The sequence below is a fragment of the Nannobrachium achirus genome (genome assembly GCF_963921795.1).
Source record: "Nannobrachium achirus genome assembly, chromosome: 13".
NCBI classification, from domain to species: Eukaryota; Metazoa; Chordata; class Actinopteri; order Myctophiformes; family Myctophidae; genus Nannobrachium; species Nannobrachium achirus.
Window position 1 is genome coordinate 43472240 of NC_137833.1, and position 24523 is coordinate 43496762.

Genomic DNA, 24523 nt, shown 5'->3' on the forward strand with positions numbered 1-24523 from the left:
ATAAAAGTAAATAAATATTATGCACGCTATTGCAAAATGCCATATCTCTTTATCATTAATAGCACCTCAATGCACAATACAAAACCCCTCTGTCATTCTACTATTCTATCTAAATTATAATAAATTTGTTTTTCTGGGGTCCTCTCTATGTTCCCTAGGTTCTATGTTCCCCACCTCACAGCATTAGTTTTAGTGAGGTTAGGGTTAGGGTAAGGGTTAGGGTTGTTAGGTTTAGGTGGTAAATGGGGAACATAGAACCTGGGGAACATAGGTACGGTCCCGTTTTTCTTTGACTAGGCTAATTGTTAAAAATAAAAATAAAAAGATTATTCATTTAGTGATGCTGTTGTTGTATTTGATAGAATTGAGTCTTTAGAAGCCAACTTGCTTTACTCCATTATTCTACAAACCTCTTCTATATCGGTCGAACGGTACGTGGTCTGTGTACATCATATGTGTATTACCCTACCTATATTTTGATTATGTAAGTCGGGACTCTTTGTCAAGGTGTAGTAGGTTTTATTCCAGCACTGGGGTGATTTTGCATAATGTTTTTTTTGGATGAGATTGTGAGTTTCCATGATTGCCGCTGTCAGAGTATCGACAGGCGGAGGGCAAAAAGCTAGATGAAAATAGACAAGAACAGCTGTGACAGGAATGAAGAATGTGGTATACTTAAAGGATTACCACCAACTCCAGAGGTCTGCTCTCTCTTGTCGATAGGAATGGGGGTTATATACCGGGCTAACAGCAAATTAACTTTGGAACCCTCTGATGATATTTCGATGCATGCTGAAGCCTGATTTATACTTAATGAATCAGGCATTTGCTTTCTTTCTCTGTCATCAATAATTATGGCTAGACGGTAGGACTATAGCACTGTACAAAGTAGAGGTTGTACCTTTAGCAAAATTTTGATTATTTCATGGCTAAGCACATACAACTTATGTTAGTTGTATGAACAATGTTTACATTGTTCAGAGGGCAATTTTAAAAGTTTATACGTCCACCACCAATACCACCATTGGGAATGAGTGTTTTTGCTGTTGTTTTGGTAGACTATAATCCTCTGACACAATAAAGCAAGCTCAGCAAACTGCATTATAGAGCCAATTACCATCATACAAATGTCATGATGAAGTCTGACATGATCATGCAAACTCATGCAAGATATGATGCTAATTGGACACTGACATCCATCAGATGAACAAAATGTTCAAATGAGGGGGAAAAACAAAAAAAAACTAAGCACTGAATCCTTTCCCAGGGGCAAGAAGCCCTGTTATCAGTGGCCAGAAGCCTGGCTGCTGTGTGTAAGCTATTTGTGGCCATTATGCGTCTATAAAAGGAAGTCAGCTATGGCTATACTGTGGTAAGCACACAACAGCAATGCATGTTGAACTTCACTGGAGGGATTGAAAAGTAGAGTGTTTTCTGCATCTGGCCTTATTGATCACAGGATTTTTCGACCACCCTAAAGCTTGGATATAGGGCTATAAGCAGTACTTGAACAAAACTATCATGGAGGGCTTCAATGCAGGGCTGGGCAAGGTAAGAGCGTTTTAAAATACAAATGTTTTTTTTTTTTTGTCTTAAGAGAAACATGAAGGTGCTGGTATAGGTGCTGGGACAAGGGTGACATGAAGTACCTGAATTTATCTCCCGTGATATTTGTGTCTAAAATGGACCAGCCGCTTTAGGTTCTGCATGAAACAGCGATTTAATCTCAAAACCATTATTTATTTACATTTCTTTTCTTTTTTCCCCTTATATGATAAATAATGGATATAGCTAATAGCTCAGAGCATCATACACTTTCCTGCTACAATGTCTTGCAACCAAGAACTGGTATTAAGGTATCATAAGTGTCTGCACCACCACCTAACACCTAACTATATTCCTACATGTCATAAACATATGTATGTATGTATGTATGTATGTATGTACTGTATGTATGTATGTATGTATGTATGTATGTATGTATGTATGTGAATTCTTTCTCCACACGTTAGAGAGAGATTCAGTGAAATACGACAACTTCCAACCCGGTTTTGTGGTTGTTTTATTCCTCCAGCTTTATGAGACTCATAACCACGTTTTACCTACCACTCAACTAGAAGAAAGCCAGTAGGCCTACACTCAGTAACCATGCTCGTATAAGAGCAGCTGGCAATAGCCTCTATTTATGCATCCGCTGAGGGGAAATGATTGTCTGTAATTAAACTCTTAGCTTGGTGACACACCCGACTGTTTATGTTCTATCCTCAGCAGCACACTCTGATCTACCATGAGAATCGGGATCTTTACATCTTCTGGAACACAACATTTCTGATATTTACACATTAACCCATTTAGGCCTAGAACTATTGAATGCTTTAACCAGTGAAAAATAGCAGATATACAAGCTCACAGCGCGGCACTGAGTGCCGCGCTGCAAGCTTGTAGATCTGCTATTTTTGAAAAAGTTGTGAAAATATGTGCAAATCTTTGAACATATGTATTTTTAAAGCGAACGTTTGGAACTCAAATTTTGCTTCTGGGTGGTTCTGGGTTTGCTTCTAACCCTAACCCTGGAACTAAATATTTTGAGATGGGGGTCCGTGGCCAAATAAATATCATTTTGGGGGTCCCTCACATGAAAATGTTTGAGAACCACTGACATAGTAGTCTCTCGAGAACAGACTAACTGAGCTCCAGTTACTGTAAGTGAAAAGGACCTTTTCTTTGACGATGGCTAGCCAGATTGCTGACATAGAAACATAGGTTTTTTCCAAAAACCTTAGAAGGATTCAAAAGACATTTATAGAATCAGGTCAAAATTCAAATTTTCATGATTTAAAAAAAATAGCAGATCTACAAGCTCGCAGCGCGGCACTCCGCGCTGTGAGCTTGTAGATCTGCTATTTTTCAGTAGTTAAAGCATAAAATAATAATACACTATAATGTGTACCCGTTCTGAATGGGTTTTTAAATTGTGTTCTGTTTTCATATAAATCATTTTGTTTTTTTTAGTTTGATACTGTGGAATTGAAAGGAATAACTATACTGACTAACCTTGACATTTGGTTGGGCCCACATGTTGGATAGGTTACAGTAGTAGGCTACACACAGGAAAAGGTTGTGGTTGATGTCATAAAATCTAGAGCTGATGGAGAGATGTTACATCATTTAATATAATAAGATTATGTAATTAAAGCCACTGGGCAAAACATGGGAAAACCTTACACTTCTTTAAGTTCATACTATAAGAAGTAACTTCTCCAAGTCATGCCGAATACTTCAACCATCTCTTTAAAAATCACCTGCAGGGAGGGTGGTCCGGAAATGGACACTGGTGTTTGTAGGCTGGCACGCCACAAGAAATAACTGAGTAAGATCACGCACTGTGATATACAACATGCGGGGAAAACACAGCAGCTCTCAGGGGGTTTGAAATCGGATCCGAGTACGGCATGACCTCCACACAACTCTCACAGCAATTAAACTGTCACAGGAGCTGTCACGGGCAAGCGGGAAGTGTCTCCTTCGACCTTTCGCATTATTTACTTTCTCTGTTGTGACTACAGAGGAAATGCATACAGAAATTATATAAGGACAATAAGACACATAGGAAAGGTTATGAGATGACACTTGATTTGTGTGCTCTCACATTTCTTTATTTTGTACGATTTATTTCATACTGGGTCTGTAATGTAGGCAATGTGCACTTTTCAGGCAATAAGACATGAGTTTATATTTTCAATTGCTAGTTTCAAGTCATCTTCAATACAACAACAACAACAAGGTGTTAAGTTTGTAAATAATGGTCCCATTTATTAAGAGTAAAATAGAAAATAAAGCAGGATTATTAAGGTTGTGGCTATGATGCCGTTCTGGCACCTCTTCAACCTGTCTCTGAGCCTGGAGAGGATGCTTCAAGTTGTCTCAGTGCCCAAGAAGGGATGACCCACGAGGGCATGAAGGCCATGGCCGCCGTTGCTCCTCAATTTGGCAATGTGCCCCTAAAACCAATGACATGGCCTGAGGCCACATGTGGCCTTAATGCCCCAGCTGACTGTACTACTTCCTCCTCTGTCTCTTTTTTGTCAATATGTAGACAGTAGACACTGGTGTCTCTTTCTTGTTATGTAGACCGCAGTGTCTTTTGTTGAGTTTCTGAAATCTTAACTCCTCCGAGTCCCCATCTTTAAACCAATCCAGTGACTTTGATTGGTGCAGGGCTGAGCATGGATTAATCATATTGTAAATACCATCATGTATCTATTTCACTGCAGATTAGCCTATCATCCCTAACCCTTAGATTCAACCAATTCTTTCAATGGACTAAAATCTTGTTTTATTTGATGGCCTTCCTGCCCTGGCATTTGGCCTTTGTGCCCTCAAATAAATGCACAACACCAAAGGCCAAGTGGCCTTGCCACTAAAATGATGAAATGTCAGGCCTGGTCACAACGACTACAGGCCAGGCAAGCTGAAGGAGCTAGTAGCCTACTGCCGGAGCAACAAGGGACCTTCACCTCCCAGCACCATCCACGGGGAGTTGTGGATAGGATACCTACAGTTTCCTAGGTGCATGCATAAACAATGAGGTGAACAGGACCAACAACACAGAAGCCCTCTACAGGAAAGGGACAGTGCAAGCTGTTTTGTCTTAGTTTTTCCTGAAGAGGTGAGGCTATAAGCTAGTCCTCCAACATGTGCAACAGGATGCTGCAGATGTTTAGCCATTCTGAAGTGCCACTGGGGACTGAACAAGCTTAGCAGTCTCACCGCTTAATTGTTCAGTAACAGACTGAACAAGCAGGTGAATACTGGCTCTGTGGATGTGGTGTCAGAGGCTGGAGGCTAAACTCTCCCATCCTCTCCGGAAGGTATATTTATCTTGAGTTTTGAGTACCAGAATAGGCCTAAATAGAAAAACTTTCTAAATAGGCCTGAATGATATATTTTCATAATCAGTTCAAACCCCACTCTCTATATAGGCTAAACCAGTTCAAAACCAAGTAAACTCTAGTACAAACTATATGATCTGGCAATGAGTAAATGGGAAGCAGAATTTAATGATGATGAGCTGATGAACCACAGGTGTGTAGAGTAGACAGAGCAGCAGCAGGCTCAGCAGTGCAGCTAGTGCACGCACGCACGCACGCACGCACGCACGCACACACACACACATACACACACACACACACACACACAAAACACACACACACACACACACACACACACACACACACACACACACACAGGAGAGAGAGACTAGCCAACAGCCATGCTAAGTGGAGGAGGGATCGAGTGATGACCTTCCAGTTTCCGCTAAATGTTGGTAATATTTCCATTTTGACCCGGCAGAAGTGTGGTCTGAAGTGGTTTCAACTAGCACTCGCATGACTAACAGGTCATTTTCACCTGTTTTTGAGATTTAGAAATGGAATTAGAATGCTCAGGAAACACTCAAAACATTTTATTTCATATTTACAAAACGTCTCAAATGGTAGAAAAAAAACAAGACTTTGCTTGTTGTATGATAAGGAAAAATCATGAAAGGGAAAATTTCTCAGAGTTTTCCCGAGCAAACCCAAACGACCTCAAAATCAGTCAGGCCTTTCCTTTCTGGAGGATAGAGTGTTAACTAGAAATTGGACAGGATGTTTATTACTTTGCTGGGCGTTGAACTTGAGCCCCAAACATTTAAGTTTTAGAACCACAGATAATTTTGTCGTACTGCACTTCAGAATTGAGTTTAGCAAAGAGATGATTTTTCTCTTTTAGCACAGATGTTGTGATGGGCTAATCTGATTAGAGATGTTGCTGACAATTCCACTGGTAGTGGTAACCAACCAGTTTTAAATTATCTTTTAGATTTCATGTTTAATTACAGTAGCCTACACACAATGTACAGTAGGCCTACATTTTCTCAAAGGCATTACAATATTACCAAGCTTGCCTGAATACTTGAGTCAATGTTGCTTACTCAAATGAGTATGACACCAGGAAGTTTGACTGGTAGCTAAATCCTTTAGATTTGTTCCTATCACTAGCAGCTTATACATTATTTATTGACAACAAAATCGAGTTGGCAAGGCAGTTTTGTGTTGAAAATCCCATGATCTCTAGAATGTATTAGATCTAGTTCTACAGTCACCCACCTAGAGTCACCCAGTCCTTATAGTCTACAGTCAGGGACATGTCTCTGAAAGCGATTATCAAAAGTATTTGTTCCTTTCACAGGATTCTCTTCACATTTTTGCCTGTGATGCAGACATTACCAAGGAAAAGCACTGTTATTGATGGGGAGAACGCTGACAGGAAACTTTCTTTAGGTACATAACAACCAGTGAGTTTTATAATGAATCCATGGGGGCACGGTGGTGCAGTCGGTAGTACTGTCGCCTCACAGCTAGAGTACGGGTGCGATTCCCACCAGCGTCAGGGATGGCATGGGGGCGTGTTCTCTCCTCTGTGTCATCAGTGCCCATACCCATAGGTGGGGTTGGCAAAAAGGGCCTTTCTGTGTGGAGTTTGCATGTTCTCCCTGTGTCCCCGAGGGTAGGTCCCCTCACAAAAAACATGCAGTAATCCTGGTCTCTATACTACCTCCCCCAGCCGGGGCCCCTGATGGAGGGGAAAAGGAACTGGTTGGAATAATGTGTTCCTTCCATGCGCTACGTCCTACCGGGGAAACTCCCCCCCCCCCCGTCAGGTGAAAAGAAACAACTTGGACTCTAACCCTAACCCTCATGCATAGAAGGAAACATGAGTTCAGTCCGTTGCTCTCCCCAGGTTGGCAGAGGGAGTGTAGCGCCCAGGATTACATTAGATAATTGACACCGGGTGAAAAATGGGTTACAAAATCATGGGATAAAATGTTTGAATTTAAAACCACTGGTACATAACAGCCATGTGCGTTTTATAATGAATCCATAACAAATTAGCCTATTGCTTGCTTTATGAAACCACTTTTTATCCCGCCAGGACTCAGGCCTGAATGGCGGATGATTATGTTTTCACCCTGTGAGTCTGTCCGTCAGTCGGTCTGTCTGTGAACAGCTAATCTCCGGCCGTGCATACACACTCCCAAAGTTTTCAAATCAGCTTGATGATGGCGCTATAGCAAGCCAATTCAATAAAATGCATACAATCAACAAAAAAAAATCTCCTTTTTGCACATAATCTAACATTTATCATTATCTTTCAGAGTTCAGTTTCTTTAACATACAGTAAGCTTTATTTTGTACTTGCATACATAGGCTCAATGACAGTAGTATGACTGTGGAAGCAGGGAAAAGCATAAATATTTTTATCACCAGCACAATTAGCCAGTAGCTATGCCCCTCCCCTAAAAGCTTTTGTCCAATGCTAGCTTAGCAACCGGCAGCTTGCCAAGGCTTGGCAAGCAGGAAGTTATTCTAAGCTAGCATTGGACAAAGGCTTTTTGGGAGGGGCATAGCTACTGGCTAATTGGAGGTCTGATGAAAGAGTTAGGCTGATTTACACTTCATCGTATGTAGGCCTATATTGCATTGTGACAAGATGAGCAAAATATCTGCTATTTTCAGCATGTGACAACATCGAAAAACCATCGCACGACTATCTATCTATAGTATACTCTGAGTTTATATATTAAGCACTGAATACCAGTATCACGTCGCCTTCTGTCTGTGTCAAGTATATTTTAGGGTTGTTTTGATTCTAGTGGCTTCTCCATGGGCGGGGTGGGGGGGTGGGGGGGGGGGGGGGGGTAGCACCAATACTTTCTCATCAAGAAGTGGTTGTCCCAACTGTGAAAAACTGTCTTGGCAGTGGCACCAGGAATTATTCCACATTAGGCTCTATTTATGCATCCGCTGAGGACAAAAATAGTGTGTAATGCAATTAACAATAACTGAATTGTTTGCCTGTCCTACTTAATATTATTGTTATTTCCTCTTTTGCTAGTCCTTTGACGACCTGTGCATGGTCGTCATGTGAATTCCCGTTGTGTTGGTTGGTTACTATAACAATTATAGTACTATACAGCTGCTGTGAGTCACTAGTAAAGACTGATGAATTCACACATTCTCACCTGTTGCTGGTAAATGAAAGATATTCACATTCATGTAGATTAATATAGAAAATGCTTTTAATTTAATAATATGCATTTGCGTGTGTAAAGTAATATATCTAGATATGTCATCCGCCGCTATAATTAGCCATATTGTATTACTCTTGTTGATATGCAACGTTATAAGCAACTGCTTATATAATAAGTGCGTGAGAGCAGTGGGAAAGAACATTTAACATGCCCACTCACAGGAGCATTATAACATAGCTCAGATTGCACAGTTGATTGACATAGAATTATAACTCACTGAAAATCCTTGGTTGATTACCTTTAATACACTACTGGCTTCTTCAGAATTAAATCAGAACATTGGCTATTTATGAGGGAGCAGTTTCTGTCATAACAGTAAGATTCATCATACCGGTATGTAAGTACATTATCATTTCCAGTTTTGAGTTACTGCCCACAAGGAATATCATCTCTTCTGTTTATCTCTGTTAGTGGACCTTTCCTGGCATGCTGACTAGAATGCTTGATGGGGCTGCTGATCTAATGTCAGCAGGGCATGTGTTTGTACATGTGAATCATATGTGTGCGGCATGTGCTTTGGTGACACGAAGCACACACCCCTAGACTCTAGAGAGTCATCATGATCCATGCCTGCTGCTGCTTGGCATTAGGCTGCGCTCAGGGGGGCGGCTGAGGGTTACCTCGGGTTCTCTCCGGTTACTTAGTTGTTACTTAACATTTTGCTTCTTGTGTTCTCCCCGTCAGAACCTACCAGCTCCAGAGGAGAAAGCAACGAAGGACACCATGTCAGACGGGGGGATTTTCAAGGCAAAGATGGTCTTCATCAAGCATTCAGAACAAGACGGACCAAGGAATGGTGTAAACGTGCTCCAAGGGAAGACGTTTCAAGTAAGTGAAAGAGCGTGAGCAGTTATTGTGACATCACATGCCTTTAATAATGTTGCTGTTGATAAAACATGGACAAGAGATCAGACCTTAATGTAAAGCACAACTGTGACACAGCTGTCGAGGCTGAGACCCTGACTGCCTTTCAAGAGGAGGTGATAATTGAATTAGATGGGTAATATATATAATTCAATCATAGATAGGTATTCAAATTGTGTGATGAATATCTACAGAGTGTGTATGATGAAGCAGGTTTTTGAACTGACAGACAGCCTAGGCTCCAAACATTGTCATTAAAATGCATCTTAACACCCCCCCTGACCTGATGTCCATATTCTATTTGTTTTTGGTGTTCAAAGAATGACCCCATATGGCGAAAATACATCATTGATTCTGGATCTCAGCAATTTGAATTTCTTATAGATAAACTTACTTCACAGAGCCCTATAGATCCATAAACTTTATTTTGATAACAGTTTCATTTGTCAGGTTTCTTGAAGGTTCATTGAACTTGAAGGTTTAATATTGACTCTCCGAATGTCGTCATCTTATGCCATCTGCTGAAAAGATGTTATTTAACTTTCATCTTTGTTTTCTCATAGCTGAAGCATCCCGTGGATCACGTGCGCCTCCCCCAAATCACTCCCTCATTCAGCGTTCGGGCTGAAAATACACGCAACCACCGTTTAGCTGATGGGACGGCTTCTATGGAAACAGCTGTTGATAAACACAGGGGCATTTCCCCACAGCCGTGTCACCACATATCTCCGGGTGCTGAGGTTAGCTCCGATTGCTTTGTAACTAGAGCGTCGGAGGACAGAGCGAGCCCCACAGACTCCTCCGACCTGTTTCCCACCCCGGCCTCTTCCAGAGAGTCCATCCTGTCCGAGGGCTGGGACAAGGAGAAAAGCTGGTCTGCCATGCAGCTGTCCAATGGGGACGACTTCAGCCGCACCGCGTCCCCCTGCTCCCCCGTCCGCTCGGGTGTGTTCTCCCCCGCCGTGGTCAGGGTGAGGAGACACGCTCTGGCTCCGGGCTCTAGTCTGCTTCACATGGCCCAGTCCGCGTTCTCATCCTGTGAAAGCCTATCCATGTGCCCCCTCTCGCCGCCTTCCCGGCGCCGGCCCCCGCTCACACGCCTCTCCCTGCTCACAGCCATTCTGAGAAAGGGCCGCCTGCCCGTCCTGTCCTCTGCTCTGCAGAGGCCTTACACCCCCTGCTGGCCCATTAACCCTGTGACCCTGTCGTCCTGCAACGCCTGCTCGGCAGCCTCCAGTCTGTCCTCCATTCCCCTGGAGGTGTCCTCCAGGCCCCAGTCATCGGCCTCCATAGGCAGACTTGTTCACAAACCTTATTACGGGGAGACCTATAGATGTGAGACAGCCCCACCCTCTGTCCAGTCAAAGGATCACTGCAGGGCCAGGGACAATCCTCCTTCCCCACCGATAAGGCGCTCAGATAGAGTGTATTCAAACTATAGAGCTGTATCTCCTCCAGTGATTACACAAAAGCACCTGACTCAATCATTGAACAAGAATGATGCGCGGCCCCAAGTTCTTCCCGTTGCGGCGCAACAGTCTCCGACCACAGAACTCAAACCTCGTTCTCCTGGTCTTGTTAAACATAAAGAAATCTCTGAATCTAAATCCTACAATCAACTTCCACACTCATCGGCCCCAAGGTCTAAGTCAGATTCTCCTGAGCTTGAGCTCAGCAATAATGTCATTAATGTCAGGGGCCATGCAGCCTATAATAACCAACACTTATCCCTTTCAAAACCCAACTCGCCGGACCCTAAACCTTACAAAAAAGAAACCTCTCTAAGTGGAGAGCAGAGTTCACAGTCGTACGCGTCTCTCCCTGGGCTTGATTACCGTTCTCTACAGCAAAGCCATCTGCCCTCATGCACATCTGAAAGCAGGGCGTCCACGTCGTACAGCTCACCTACACGTAGTGTCAGTGTTTCCCCTGTGCAGAGACACTGTGCGATTTCGCCACCGCCTCCTGTACACGACACTGTGAAAGGACTGTGCCGGCCACACCAAAGTCCCCCTTCTCCCTCCAGTGACAGGCTATCACAACCCCCTAAAGCTCACCTTCTCTCACCTTCCCGCTACACGCCCATTGTTTTTCACGGATGGCCGTCACCCGTCAACTCTCGTTGTTCTACCCCAGACCGCTTCACCCTGTCCCCCTCGCCTGCTCCCTCAGCACGTGACCTCCTCACTCCATCTCCCTCTCTCTCCGTTCGCTCCACACCTTCCCCAAGGCCATGGCTTGGAATATCAGACTGCATTGACAGGGAGGGTAAAAAAAGAAAGGTAGCCACTCTGCTTGAGCTCTGCATGACATCTGCTTATTTAAAGTGAGGCACGAGGTATTGTGCAATATGTTGTTTGATAAGCATTTTGACCAACATGCATGCCACAGCTGCTAAAATGAGATTCCTCTACACTTTAACCACTAAAACAATATCCGATCTACAAGATCACAACACCATACCTTCAATGTTGATGCGTTGTTGTGAGCTTGTATGCTATTTCTGAAAATATTTGAAAATGCTAAATTATTCCCAAATATATATAAATATATATAAACATATAAATGACATGCCCAAAATAGGGGTGCCAGGGTAAATATGGTGTAAAATATTATCATACAAACATAAGGAGAAATATTGTAATATGAACCTCTTCTCATCACATTGACTCCCTGCTATCACTGAAGCAGCTTTTTCTTTTTAAATATCTGCTCTTCAAGTTAGACTTGCATGCTGAATCTCATACACGTCACCATCAATGACAATGAATACCCCTTTTTACTGCGGCTGCCTCCTTTCCACATTTCCACAGCAAATAAAAGCTGGCTGAAGTCACACTACTGAGTGTCCGGCTGTTGCATCAACACATACAACCCCTCCGTTTAATGGAAGTTTTCCAAAATGCATTGCATGTGTGAAAGGGGCTACTGATGCCACACATGGCTTCAATATCAGCTTGCTGAAATCTGCTACTGGATATACTGTAGTAGCATGATGTGGTTGTCATCAGCTTAACTAATAGCTAACTGTTGTTGAACAACAGTCGGCTGAACAATGATGAGCAATACTGGTTTTGGGCCTTAATGTTGTGGCTCTGCTGTCCGTCCGTCCGCCCGTCCGTCCGTCCGTCCGTCCGTCCGCCCGCCCGTCCGTCCGCCCGCCCGTCCGCCCGCCCGTCCGTCCGTACGTCAGTCTGTCTTGTCTGTCTGTAGCTAATCTCGCAAACCACTGGAATTTGGAGTCATGTAGTCTGAGATGGCTCTAATGATAGAGCTAATATGCAAGCAAGCGCACTTTGAAAAAAGATGTACAGTATGAAATATCACTGAATGGTAAATTAATTGTATCTTCTTTTTTAAACTCTAGCCACACAAGATTAAGTCGAGCTACAAATCCCTTGCTGCAATTCCCACAAATACGATTCTGTTGGACCAGCAGGTGAGTGTTTTTCCCCCTCCTCTTTCTAATCCAATACTTCTGGCACATAATGCTAATCGATAGCCAGACACAGCTGAATATGTGAGCCCTTCTTATCTGGTGACGCATCATTGTAGATTGAGAAATGTAACATCAGGCATAATGTCTACATTGTCCACAAGATGGATTTGGATGAGATGCTGCTGATCTCACCTCTTACAGGCAATTGATGACCAGGTGGAGAGAAATGAACATCCAACAGAGACACAGGACAGTTGTGTCACAGACACCCATGTTGAGGTAACTGTTGACAGAAACAGGACACAACTGGTCATATATAACTGCTATCTCTTTCCAGTGGTGGAACTGTAACATTTATTCAAGTACTGTACTTAAAGGGGCACTCCACCACTTTTCAACCTATGTTCATATAATTGGTCCTCACTCAAAAATAGCTTTTTTCTTATTTTTTTTCCCCTCAGGAAGGCTGTGGGCAGGTCAGAAATCGTCTTGTGACATCATCGATTGCCAATCCAGCTTATAGAAACTGCAGGCTTTCTATTCCTGAAAAGTTGCAATTTTAAAGTGGAAGCCATTGTTCTCGCGATAATAAAAATCTAAATATTTTTTTCAAAAATATTGATTAAATTCTTTTTTTGGAAAATGATCATGTCATAAGACGATGGATTCTGCACTTCCCACAGCTCTCCTAGGAGACTTGGACTGAGTAGAAAAAAAATTGTGATATTTTATCATGAACATTAGTGAGGACCTATTATATGAAGACAGGTTGAAAAGTGGTGAACTACTCCTTTAAGTACAATTTTGAGGTTGTACTTATTTTACTGGAGTGTTTCCAATGTTCGATACTCTTACTTCAACTCCACTATCTCAAAGGCACATTATTGTACTTTTGTTTTTTAGTATTTCTACAATAGGGTATTGACACTTATGTGAGTACTTTCTCTTTCTATAGATGTGCTCACCTGCTCAGCTCCGACAGCAGTCAGAGGAGCTTTATGCAGCCATTGATGAGATATTAGAAGATTCCATTCCAATGGTGAGTTCAGTCCATAGCATCGTAATAACGATTAGGCCAGTGGTCCCGACCCACAGGTTGAGAACCACTGCATTAGGCTACATGGTTGCACACTATATGGAACTATATGTTTTAAATTTAAAATATTGCTTTTCATTTTTAACAATCTCCTCAGTGCCATACATCCCGAGAGCATCAACGCCCCAACGCGACCCAGGTATGTGGGTAGTAGGTTTACAGCCTGAAGCATGCAGCTTGCAGTTGATTCAATAAGCATCTTCAAACAATACCGTGGAATCCACATTAGTGATGGATGAAATATTGGAAACTTGCTGTGTAACTGTGAAACTGCTGTGTGAGGTTATGACATTTTCACTAAAACCGAGAAAAGTCAGTGATGCTGAAAAAGAACTATGGGGAAGGAGGAAGACTAATAAAAAAGTTGTTGGTCGGTCTGTCTGTCTGTCTGTCTGTCTGTCTGTCTGTCTGTCTGTGTGTCTGTCTGTCTGTCTGTCTGTCTCTCTGTCTGTCTACAGGTCGTAATCTACGATAATGTGAATTGTGAAATATTACATATTATTTATCAACAATAAAAGAGCAAGAAAGCAGGAAATGTATTTGCCAAGTATCAAATGGCATATAGGGTGAATAAGCTTACATTTTAACTTTTTATTTTTTATTTTTTGCAGCAAAATACATCGATGCCAAGATTGGGACGTGAAACTAAATATGTGAGTGAAAAATCAAATATTATTTCTTCTTTGACTAAAGGCCTGTTCCTAAAATGAACATTTCAGCAAAGGGATTTGGTGTTGACTAGAAGGGGAAAACATTAGAGGACCAAGTATAGACCCCTGGTCCTGGAAGACCCCAAGGAACAAATTACATATAGGGTTTAAATTCAATAAAATGAGTGCTATACTCCAGTTTCTCAAAGTGTCTTAGCTTGTAGATCTGCTTTTTTATTTTGAAATATATAGGCCTACATTTGAATTATTATTAGTAACTACACAAATCTTGTATGGGGGTCTCTGGCACTATGGGGCGAATATTGTAAAGAAATTGTCATACAATTGATATCATATTGTGTCCTTAGGCATCATTAGGTAGCTTGAACTCATCGACTTCAGCTGAGGGAAAATTACTGGATACTAATAAGGTAAATATGTAACCTAATAAATAATTTTACGAATAGCATGCTTTATATCCAAGCCACACTTTGTACTGCATCATTGTTTTCACCTTGATGCTTTCTCGAGACAAACCACAATTAATACTGTAATCATTGTATCTCTTCAGACAAAACCTGGGGTTATTCGTCCTTTGAACGCGATTCCCAGACTAACGGTAGAGGATGAAGAATCTCATCCCAACCCCTTCAGGCAATACGTTGCAGAGCCAACTGTAACTGACCAGAACATGGTAGGTCTGCCGCAGAGTTGGATATTGGAGGGATCCCAAAGAAACTCATCTGTGTTTAGGGTCAGTATGCTGTTGCTGGTAGTGGTATGACTGCCCATAAGTCCGAAGATTCATTAGTCCGAAGGTTCATTAGTCCGAATTTAGTTAGGGTTACTGAGGTTAGGTTTAGGGTTAAGGTTAGAGTTAGGTATAGTATTCTTAACAAATTCGGACTAATGAACCTTCAGACTATTGAACCTTTGGACCAATGCCATGGCACCGGTATAATACCATACAACATAGGGTTAGCTGTTGATGTTTTGTGCTTACAAATAAGCAGAGTGGGTGTTGTCTGCATTTAACCATATGAACCTCATAGCGTCCCCATTGTGGGCATGCATGTCATAATAGGACAGGTGAACATTCCGCAAGAACATTACAATAGCAGATCTAATAAGCTCACAACGCATCACACTGGGATACAGTGAGCATGTAGAACAGGCCCTGAAATTGTATTGGTGTGAAGGTTTCCGCTTCCATTTCAACGTAAGCAGAGGCAGAGCAGCAGTCTGTTAAGGAGAAATAACAGATCGCAGAATTGTGTGATTGACCAAACCTGTGTAATAATAATAGGGTAGGATTTGATCATTCTGAAATGCTGATCCTCAAATGGAATGTCTCATTTTTTATAAAAGAAGGGGCATAATTAGACAACCACACCATTTGCTTAAAATCCATTTGGCATTATTGACATTAAATAAAACTACATTTATATTTGGCTTCGTATTTACAGAAACTCTGCCACCTGCTCTATGTTTCAGGTTATTTATCCTGTTTGTAAGCAGATGTTTCTGTGTACAAGTCATCTTCATTCACAACCACACTTTGATTGACAGGTTGATGTGATTGTAGAGTGGGTGATGGCTGATTCAGGGCACAGTAACATACGTGTTCCGTTCACTTCTTACATGGGAGCGAAGGAGAGGAGCGTCCCATTGCGTTCAACATGTGGAGGTCGACATTGGTGAACTTTGACTGATAGGCTAGTAGGAAAGATGCGCGTGGTTTACCCCACTTGGCAGGCTTTTAGTAGTAGTTTTCTTTCAGTGAGCCAAGTAATGGACTGACTCTTTCAGTGAGTAAAGTCGAATGACAATCTGCCAAGACCACATTGATGCTTTGGATGCCTCTGCATCCCTTGGCTACTCCCCTTCAGTTGCATGTGACCGTGCCCTTAAGCTAGCTGTTACACCTGACATGAGTCAAATTAATTAAACCGATCTAGGTGTGACTACACACACCCAAGATAAGATCTTATCACACACACACACACACACACACACACACACACACACACACACACACACACACACACACACACACACACAGACACACACACACACACACACACACACACACACACACACACACACACACACACACACACACACACACACACACACACATCAGAGAGAAAGAGCCTCTGTCATGACAGGTTAGCTTATCTTCGAACATCTTATTTATACATTACATACATTACACTGCATGCCACGGCTTTAACCATAATGCAGAAAGCCACATGGAAATAAGAGGATAAAACAACCTGTCATGGCAGAGGCTGTCCTGAGTGTGTGACCGTCCGTGTTTAGAGCGGAGGGGCTGATTTATCCTGTGTGCCTCAGTGCACAACAAGTTTGTCATCGAAACCCAACTCAGTTTGACTACATGACTGCCTAAATCAGCCAAATTGAGAGAAGTGATGACTTCTCTCAAATGAGCATGATAACCCACCATATGCTCCTAAAATAACCTGATATTCATCATATGTCCTCCGTGTCTTTTTGTCTTTTGTTCTGTTCTTGGACTTCATGCAGCCATCCCGCCCTATTGTGACAATCCATGAGAATGAAGCACTGATTTCCAATAAGGTAATAAAATGCATATTATTCGTGTACATTATATGTACATTAGTCCTTGCCCGTTCGAACATATGTGCTCCAAATTATGTGCAGTTTGTTTATGGGGTACAGTATATGAGAAATTGGAGTCTCAGATTTAATGTTGGAGAACCCAGATGTATCAGTGATGTCAGTCATCTCCAATTTTGGGCACTGTTTCAGCATGCGGCAGTTACCATGGCGGCGGCGCATGCCGCAGTACAGGCGGTGGTATCAGTGATCTCCAAATTTGGGCACTGTTTAGTAACAGTGAGGTCAGCATGCGTGTATATAAGACAGACATCGGACAGACAGACATTCGGTCGTTTATTAGTAGGATATTCTTCTGTGCTCTGTTTATAGCATTGTATGTTCATTCTCAAAAGGATGGGTAGCCCACTAAAAGCCCCAAACATGGGCATACATTTCCCACAAGCTGCAAATTAGTGAAGATGCAGGTACTTGAGAATTAGGCTTATGTCATGTCAACAACAATTTAACAGTGTGAACAGACTTGTCAAAAGTAATGATTTACAGTTGAGTTGTGATATTGTGTCAGTGCAGAGTTCTAGAGGTTTGTTAAAGAGACGTGTCACCTGTATGTCGCTGTTTGCACAGATGACTACATACTACATTCTCATGAGATGTCAATCATTTCACTGTCCCAGAATTACTTTAACTAAAATGTCTGAATTATAGGTTCTGAGTTTTGCATCACAGTTAAATTTGATGCAACTCCAGTTTATGAGTGACGTACTGTTGGCAGAGCAGCAGCTTCTGCATTCACTGTTGAAGGAAAACAGGTTTATTCAAGGCCAGGGCGGATACAACCTATATAGGGATCCATGGCTGGTGGCTAATAATGATGGAAGATGTTAGTGCTATGAAGCTTGTACAACAATAATTCATTTTTCTTCCTGTGGAAGTGTTGTTATAAACACTGCGCTACCCAGACAATGACAACGCATAAAATACAGCAAAGACATCTGTATTAGTATGCATTTTATTCTTTAACACGTGCATATTCTCTGATTTACAGTAGCCTATGTGAGGCAGATTGTGAGGCATATTAATTTCATATGTTTGATGCAGACATTCCTGCAAACTAATTGTTCACTTGTCACACAGCGATTGATCTCCTAAAGATTAAACTCGCCTTCAGAAGAATAACAATTTTGCTGTCTAATACAACCAACACACTGTGTTGTGTGAGAAACAATGAGGCAATTCCATATAGTATGCAAAATAAATACATTTCTCTCATCAAAAGTTGAGAACGGTTGACAGATCCTCTGTTGGGCTTTTACATTATTATTTTACTTTTTTTTTTAAACAAATGAAAACCATTTATGATTTGTTCTTTCAGCTGGAAAGAGAGATGGACAAAGAAAAACATGAAAATGTTGAAGGCCATACTTACAAAGGGGAAGAAGGGAAAAAGCAGGAAAGAGCGAACACTTTCTCAATGTCTGCCTTGCTCATCACCGAGACTGAAGACCATGGCACACTATGAAACATATGGATCCCTGCTGGCAAGGTACCTCAACCTGTTTGGACCACTTTGATGCCTTGTGAGCTTGCAGATCACCTACCGTATATTCGCTATTTTTGAAATATTGTTTAGGTGGTTAATCAAAGTTGTTGAGGGAATCTTTTGACATGTAAAATTGAGGGAAAGAAAATTGTCATTGTGTAAACAAGAGGACTTGTATTTTTTTTATGTTATTTACAAATATCTTATAAGATATTACAGGACATTGCGTAGTTATAGGATACAAGGTTATGACTAGTAACTCGTGATTGGAGTCAAACTACTGTGTGTGAGAATAGAGGACATTGTTGAGGCCATTGTTGTGGCCATGCAATGTGACTGCAATGCAGGAGTGTCATTTAATGATAAAGCAAGATGTACTGTATGTATCAATGTGCTGCCATACATTATAAAATCGCTCTGACGTAGTCATTTTGTGTATCTGCTCTAGTTTAATAAAAGCCGAATAAAGTATTTTGACCACTGCATGCATGGCCCCTTGTTATGGCTACCGCCATATTCTTCCATGTGTGATAGAATAGACCCGCCTCACCTGTGTCTTGATTGGCTCCCTGGCAGGCATAGTCTTACTGAGGTTATGGTTAGGTTTAGGCATAGTTGTCATTCACAGCAACTATTGGCCTAGAACTGATGACAGTGTTAAGAGGAATGTGCAATATTCAAGTATGAATAAAGCATTTTTACAGTCCATGTTTAATTACTGAAAAAGAAAAATGTTACTGTGTGACAATGTTGCTCCATTGTAATTTTCTCAGAATCTGACCATTATGTTTTCGATTAATGCAAAAGAAACCAAAAAGCATTTTAGCCAAAAGTATTCTTTACTTACTACTAAACAGACATAACGAGCATACCTTTATTTGTAACTGTCATTTTACATTATTTTTATAGAAACATATAGTACACTGTGAGCATATCTATACTGTAATATTACATATATGATCTTAGAGTGTAGGGATATGGTACTTGTATGGTTTATAGATAGATTACTGTGGCATAACATTACAATACTGACTTATTGACTAAGTTTATAATATGTGTTTCAACTCCTGTTTCAAAATCTTGTAACAATTTATATGAAACTCATGCGTCATGTAACTACTGTATGTATGAGATTATACTGTTTCTAATGTAATTTAATTCCTTGATTTAAAGTCATGTGTTATGAGTGATGCATTGTGAGCTTGTGGATTGGTTATTTTTGCCAAATAATCATTCAGTTCAGAGTTCATGTGGTTATCACTACTGTATGCCACACTATTTTTACATAATGGGCATAGGATGCTGTTATCACTGACCTGTGCTGTGCATCACTGTGAGGCCACATGTGAACTGCATGGGGTAAAGTACACCAGTTCCTACCAATAAATGTCCAAGGAAACCATTCTGTTTCTCTTTTCTTTTCTTTGTTCTTCTCTGTCTATTAGACATTAATAATAGATTACTGGAAACAGAACGGGTTGCCAGGGGCGTCACAAGGGGGGGGGGGGGGGGAGTGGGACTGAGTTACTAGGGCCCAAGGTGGAGGGGCTTTAATTATTTTATACTTTAGCTATTGAAAAATAGCAGATACACAAGCTCACAGCGCGGCACTCAGTGCCGCGCTGTGAACTTGTAGATCTGCTATTTTTGAAAAGTCGTGAAAATGTGTGCAAATCTTTGAATATATGTTTTTTTTTTTTTATGTTTTTTTTTTTTTAAGCGAACATTTGTAACTAAAATGTTGCTACTGGTTGGTCCCTGGAAGGCTGGAACTAATTATTTTGAGATGGGGGTCCGTGGCCAGATACATATACTTTTTGGGGTCCTTCACATGAAAAAGTTTGAGCACCACTGACATAGAAACATAGGTTTTTCAAAAAACCTTAGAAGGATTTGAAATATTCAAAGACTTGCACACATTTTCACGATTTTTCAAAAATAGCTATCTACAAGCTACAAGCTATAGTTAAAGCACAAAACAATGCAGTGAATCCTTGTACCCAGGGCCCAGAATTTGGTGCGACACCCTTGCGGGTTGCATATTCTGTAGTATAGTTGTTCAATTTATTTTGATGCCATGTCAGGTCAAGTTGGTGGGTCGGGTGGTGTCTGGCAGGCAGGGGCGTCATAAGGGGTAGGAAAGTGGGACTGAGTTACTGGGGCCCAAGGTGGAGGGGCCCTAATAACTTTATCTATTGAAAAATAGCAGATATACAAGCTCACAGCGCGGCACCGAGTGCCGCGCTGCGAGCTTGTAGATCTGCTATTTTTGAAAAGTTGTGAAAATGTGTGAAAATCTTTGAATATATGTATTTTTTAAACGAACATTTCTAACTCAAATTTTGCTTCTGGGGGTCCCTGGAACTAAATATTTTGAGATCGGGGTCCGTGGCCAAATACATATCATCTTGGGGGTCCTTGACATAGGTTTCTTGCACACATTTTCACGATTTTTCAAAAAAATGAGCTTGTATATCTGCTATTTTTCAATAGTTAACATTCTTGGGGGGCCCGCAGTGAATCCTTGTACCCAGGGCCCAGAATTTGGTGTGACGCCCCTGCTGGCAGGTGCACAGATATGCCCATATTATGGACTGGACATGCCCAACGTAAGTGCAAATTGCTGCTGTCCAAAGATTTGTCTCCATACAGCCACTCTGGTTTGCACTGTAATGATGAAAATAAAGTCCTTTATTATATCCCTGCCTCATCCCATTGCCATACGTAGCCTACCATTAATACAGTGCACAACCTCAAAACATGTATACACAGATAAATGTACTACATACAGTACACCATCAGCAATATGTTTGGTTTGTTACATTATGAGTTCTTTATCATGTTTTGTGTTTTTATTATGAGTAGATTGCTAATTGCTTAACAAATACTTCCCCTTTACATTACCCTTCCTGTGTTCAATGATTAATTAATAAGGGGCAGCAGTGGCTGCCGGCTCAGGGGTATAGCGGCGGGTAGAGCGGCGGGATGGGAACTGTGATGCGCTCAGTTCAATCCCGGCCTCCCCCACCCAGCCAGCACGCCCACATGGGTCCCGCATGGGTACAGGGTGGGCTTCCCTACATGGGCCCCATGTGGGAATGTCCGCGGTTTCCACAAGGGTCCCTCGTGGGTTAGCCCACGTGGGCTCTGTGTGGGTTCTACATGGGCCCTGGGTGGGTCCCACCTCGGCTAATTTATATGGGACCCAGGTGGGAACCACTTGGGCTAGCCCACGTGGGCTCAACGTGGGTTCTACGTGGGCGCTGGGTGGGCCCCACCTCGGCAAATTTATATGGGACCCATGTGGGAACCGCCTGGGCTAGCCCACGTGGGTTCTATGTGGGAATGTCCACGGTTTCCACAAGGGTCCCTCGTGGGTTAGCCCACGTGGGCTCTGTGTGGGTTCTATATGGGCCCTGGGTGGGCCCCACCTCGGCTAATTTATATGGGACCCAGGTGGGAACCACTTGGGCTAGCCCACGTGGGTTCAACGTGGGTTCTACATGGGTCCTGGGTGGGCCCCACCTCGGCAAATTTATATGGGACCCAAGTGGGAACCACTTGGGCTAGCCCACGTGGGCTCTGGGTGGGTTCTGCATGGGTCCTGGGTGGGCCCCACCTCGGCAAATGTATATGGGACCCAGGTGGGAGCCGCTTGGGCTAGCCTGTGTGGGCTCTAGGTGGGTTCTACATGGGCCCTGGTTGGGCCCCACCTAGGCAATTCTATGCGGGAACCATAGAGGATAAACGTGGGATCCAAGTGAGCTCAACCTTGCTCCTAGGAAGATTTTAATGGTAGACTAAAACAGTGTTTGACATGAACTGTGTTAATTATTGAAACACCTAAAATACATTTTGGATGAAATAGACAATATACTGTATATTTGACAACGTTTATTACAAAAATAAACAAGATAATAAAATACAATATAAATAAAGATAGCAGCAGCATGAAGGCAAACAGATCAAATGTGCAAGTGTACATACAGTACATTTAAAAAAAACACTTGAAATGCAAAAAGAGATATTCCCATAATGCTCCACAGACTGCTAACAGAACAAAATAAAGGATTAAAAAATGTCCAAAAACATAAATTGTGTAAGAGGTGCATCAAAATCTTGAATTTTGTAACAAAACTGTTTTAGGGCATAGGTTTTCTGGAATCCACTGTTCATTCATGTTGCATTCATCAATCTGGGTCCGCTGTGCTTGTGGGTGGTTTTTTTTAGCCAACCACAGGGGGGAGAGAGAGAGAGTTTGTCTAATGGGGTGGCACATCATCCGGATCTTTTTCTGTTGTATGTCCTTACACTCCGTTGCAGCAATCCAGTCGAGTGTGTCATTGTCTAGGTCATGATCATTCTCGGCCACGATCACCATTCAGTGGCTGGTATATAGGGCAGCTGGTCATCACATGCTACACAGTCTGTGATGGATCCTGTGCTGCACTGAAACGTCCCACACCTGTCCTCAGGTGATTGAGGGTTGTCCACTCCTTACGGGGGAGGTGCTGGTCAGGAACATCTGTGAGATCCTTGATGAATTGGTGAAGCCTGGATGGTTCTGCTGCGTTCCACTGGTCTGTCCATCTTGCCTTCACCCAGGAAGCCTTAACCTTAGATATCTCCGACATGGCAATTCCTGAGTTTATAGCAAAAGTCAAAGAAAGGATTAGCCACAAGATATGAATGTAAAGTAGTCATTCTATCTTTAAACACACTTACACTGGCGTCACCAGGAATGAGATTTTAGTAGGCGAAATGCCAGCCGAAATGCCAGTGAAGTGCATTGCGACGCATTGTGAGCTTGTAGATCGGCTATTTTCAAATAGACAAAATGTATAGGGCTGAAGAGATTAATGTAGGCCTATGTTTTATAGCCTAATAATATTCTAAATAAGTAACTAGTAACTAAAGTCCAATAGTGTAGTACACAGACCATTTGGCGAGCGTGTGCACATTTGATTCTTTGTAAAGCCAGGTGACGATGACCCAAAGTAAACCCCCGTCACCCAATGAAAACAATAGCAAAGATTTGCATCTCTATAAGCAAGTTGAGTAGGCCTATGCTATCAGCTGCCTACTGTCTACGTGCCTGCTGACTGTGGACAAACTGGTTTTGAATGTTCAATGTTTTCAGGCCACGGACCCCTTTGTTGAGAGAGATGAAGCAGGGACCACCAAAACCTTTACATAGATTCCATATAGTTTCATCATGACAGGAAAATCATCATTGTATTTTGGATCCATGTCGATTTGTGTTTCAGATATTTAACCACTTGAACAGTCAATACTTAATAAAGTTGACATTTCACTCACTACTTGGTCTGCTCTTTTCCCTCTCTACAAAACCTCTTTGCCCAAATGTCTGATCTACAAGCTCACAACGCCTCGCAGTGCAAGGCGTTGTGAGCTTGTAGATCTGCTATTTTTGGCTCAAGTTCTCAGAATATGGACGCTAGGGTTCAAGTGGTTAAAATAAAAAATGAGAAAATAAGGTTTCTATCACACAAATATTTGGAGGACCCCCTTTAGTGACTCTGAGGACCCCCTAGGTGTCCCGGACCCCCTGTTGAAGACCCTTGATGTAGAATAAAAATGTAACTGCCAACCGTGATCTCTTCAACAAATCTGCCCCTTCCACTAGTTAGCTGCAGCCGTATGCTGTCACATTCAACTTCAGTTTTTTTCACACAACATTAAAGTTAGCCAAGATCAATATCCCAACAAAATCACAAACATTATGTAAGTTTATATTACCATTGTCACTTATGGGGTACTTCATTGTCTGTCTGTAGATTGAAGCCTCTGCTTTTCAGGTTTGGGTTGAGCACATTATTTGTCTTCAAGAAAGAGGGGACAAATGAGATTTCAAAAGTTAAAGCAATGTAAATTTCAATGTAGGCCCACACATATTTCAATCTGGCTTGATTTACAAGCTCATAACGTGCTGTGATGCTTTATTAGCTAGTAGAGCTGCTGTTTTTGTGGGTTTGCCCAGACTAGGAACACATTGGGTACATTAACCAACATATACAGCACATACGGTAAACCAACATACATTGTAATCTAGGGATTTAAAACATAATATATAACAATACTGGCCTGCCTAAATCCATGGTTTGAAATAATTTGTTACAATGTGATAACATAACATTACATCTAGAGCATAAAACATGTAACTTGTTGTTTAAAG

At 41.9% G+C, this 24523-nt stretch overlaps 2 protein-coding genes across 2 annotated transcripts in view; both read left to right on the top strand.

Moving 5' to 3' along the window:
- fbxo9 (F-box protein 9) overlaps positions 1-24523 on the top strand; it is a 446168-nt gene that overhangs the window by 203439 nt on the left and 218206 nt on the right. The gene's annotated exons all lie outside the window — the stretch shown is intronic.
- mlip (muscular LMNA-interacting protein) lies at positions 1522-19576 on the top strand (the record flags this gene model as incomplete). Its single annotated transcript, XM_080740748.1, has 13 exons — positions 1522-1551; positions 8819-8962; positions 9709-10299; positions 10936-11280; positions 12366-12437; positions 12639-12716; positions 13393-13476; positions 13631-13672; positions 14145-14186; positions 14552-14614; positions 14755-14877; positions 16731-16784; positions 18160-19576. The coding sequence occupies 13 exons, from the start codon at positions 1522-1524 to the stop codon at positions 18304-18306; spliced, it is 1815 nt and encodes a 604-aa protein (XP_080596874.1). The 3' UTR covers positions 18307-19576.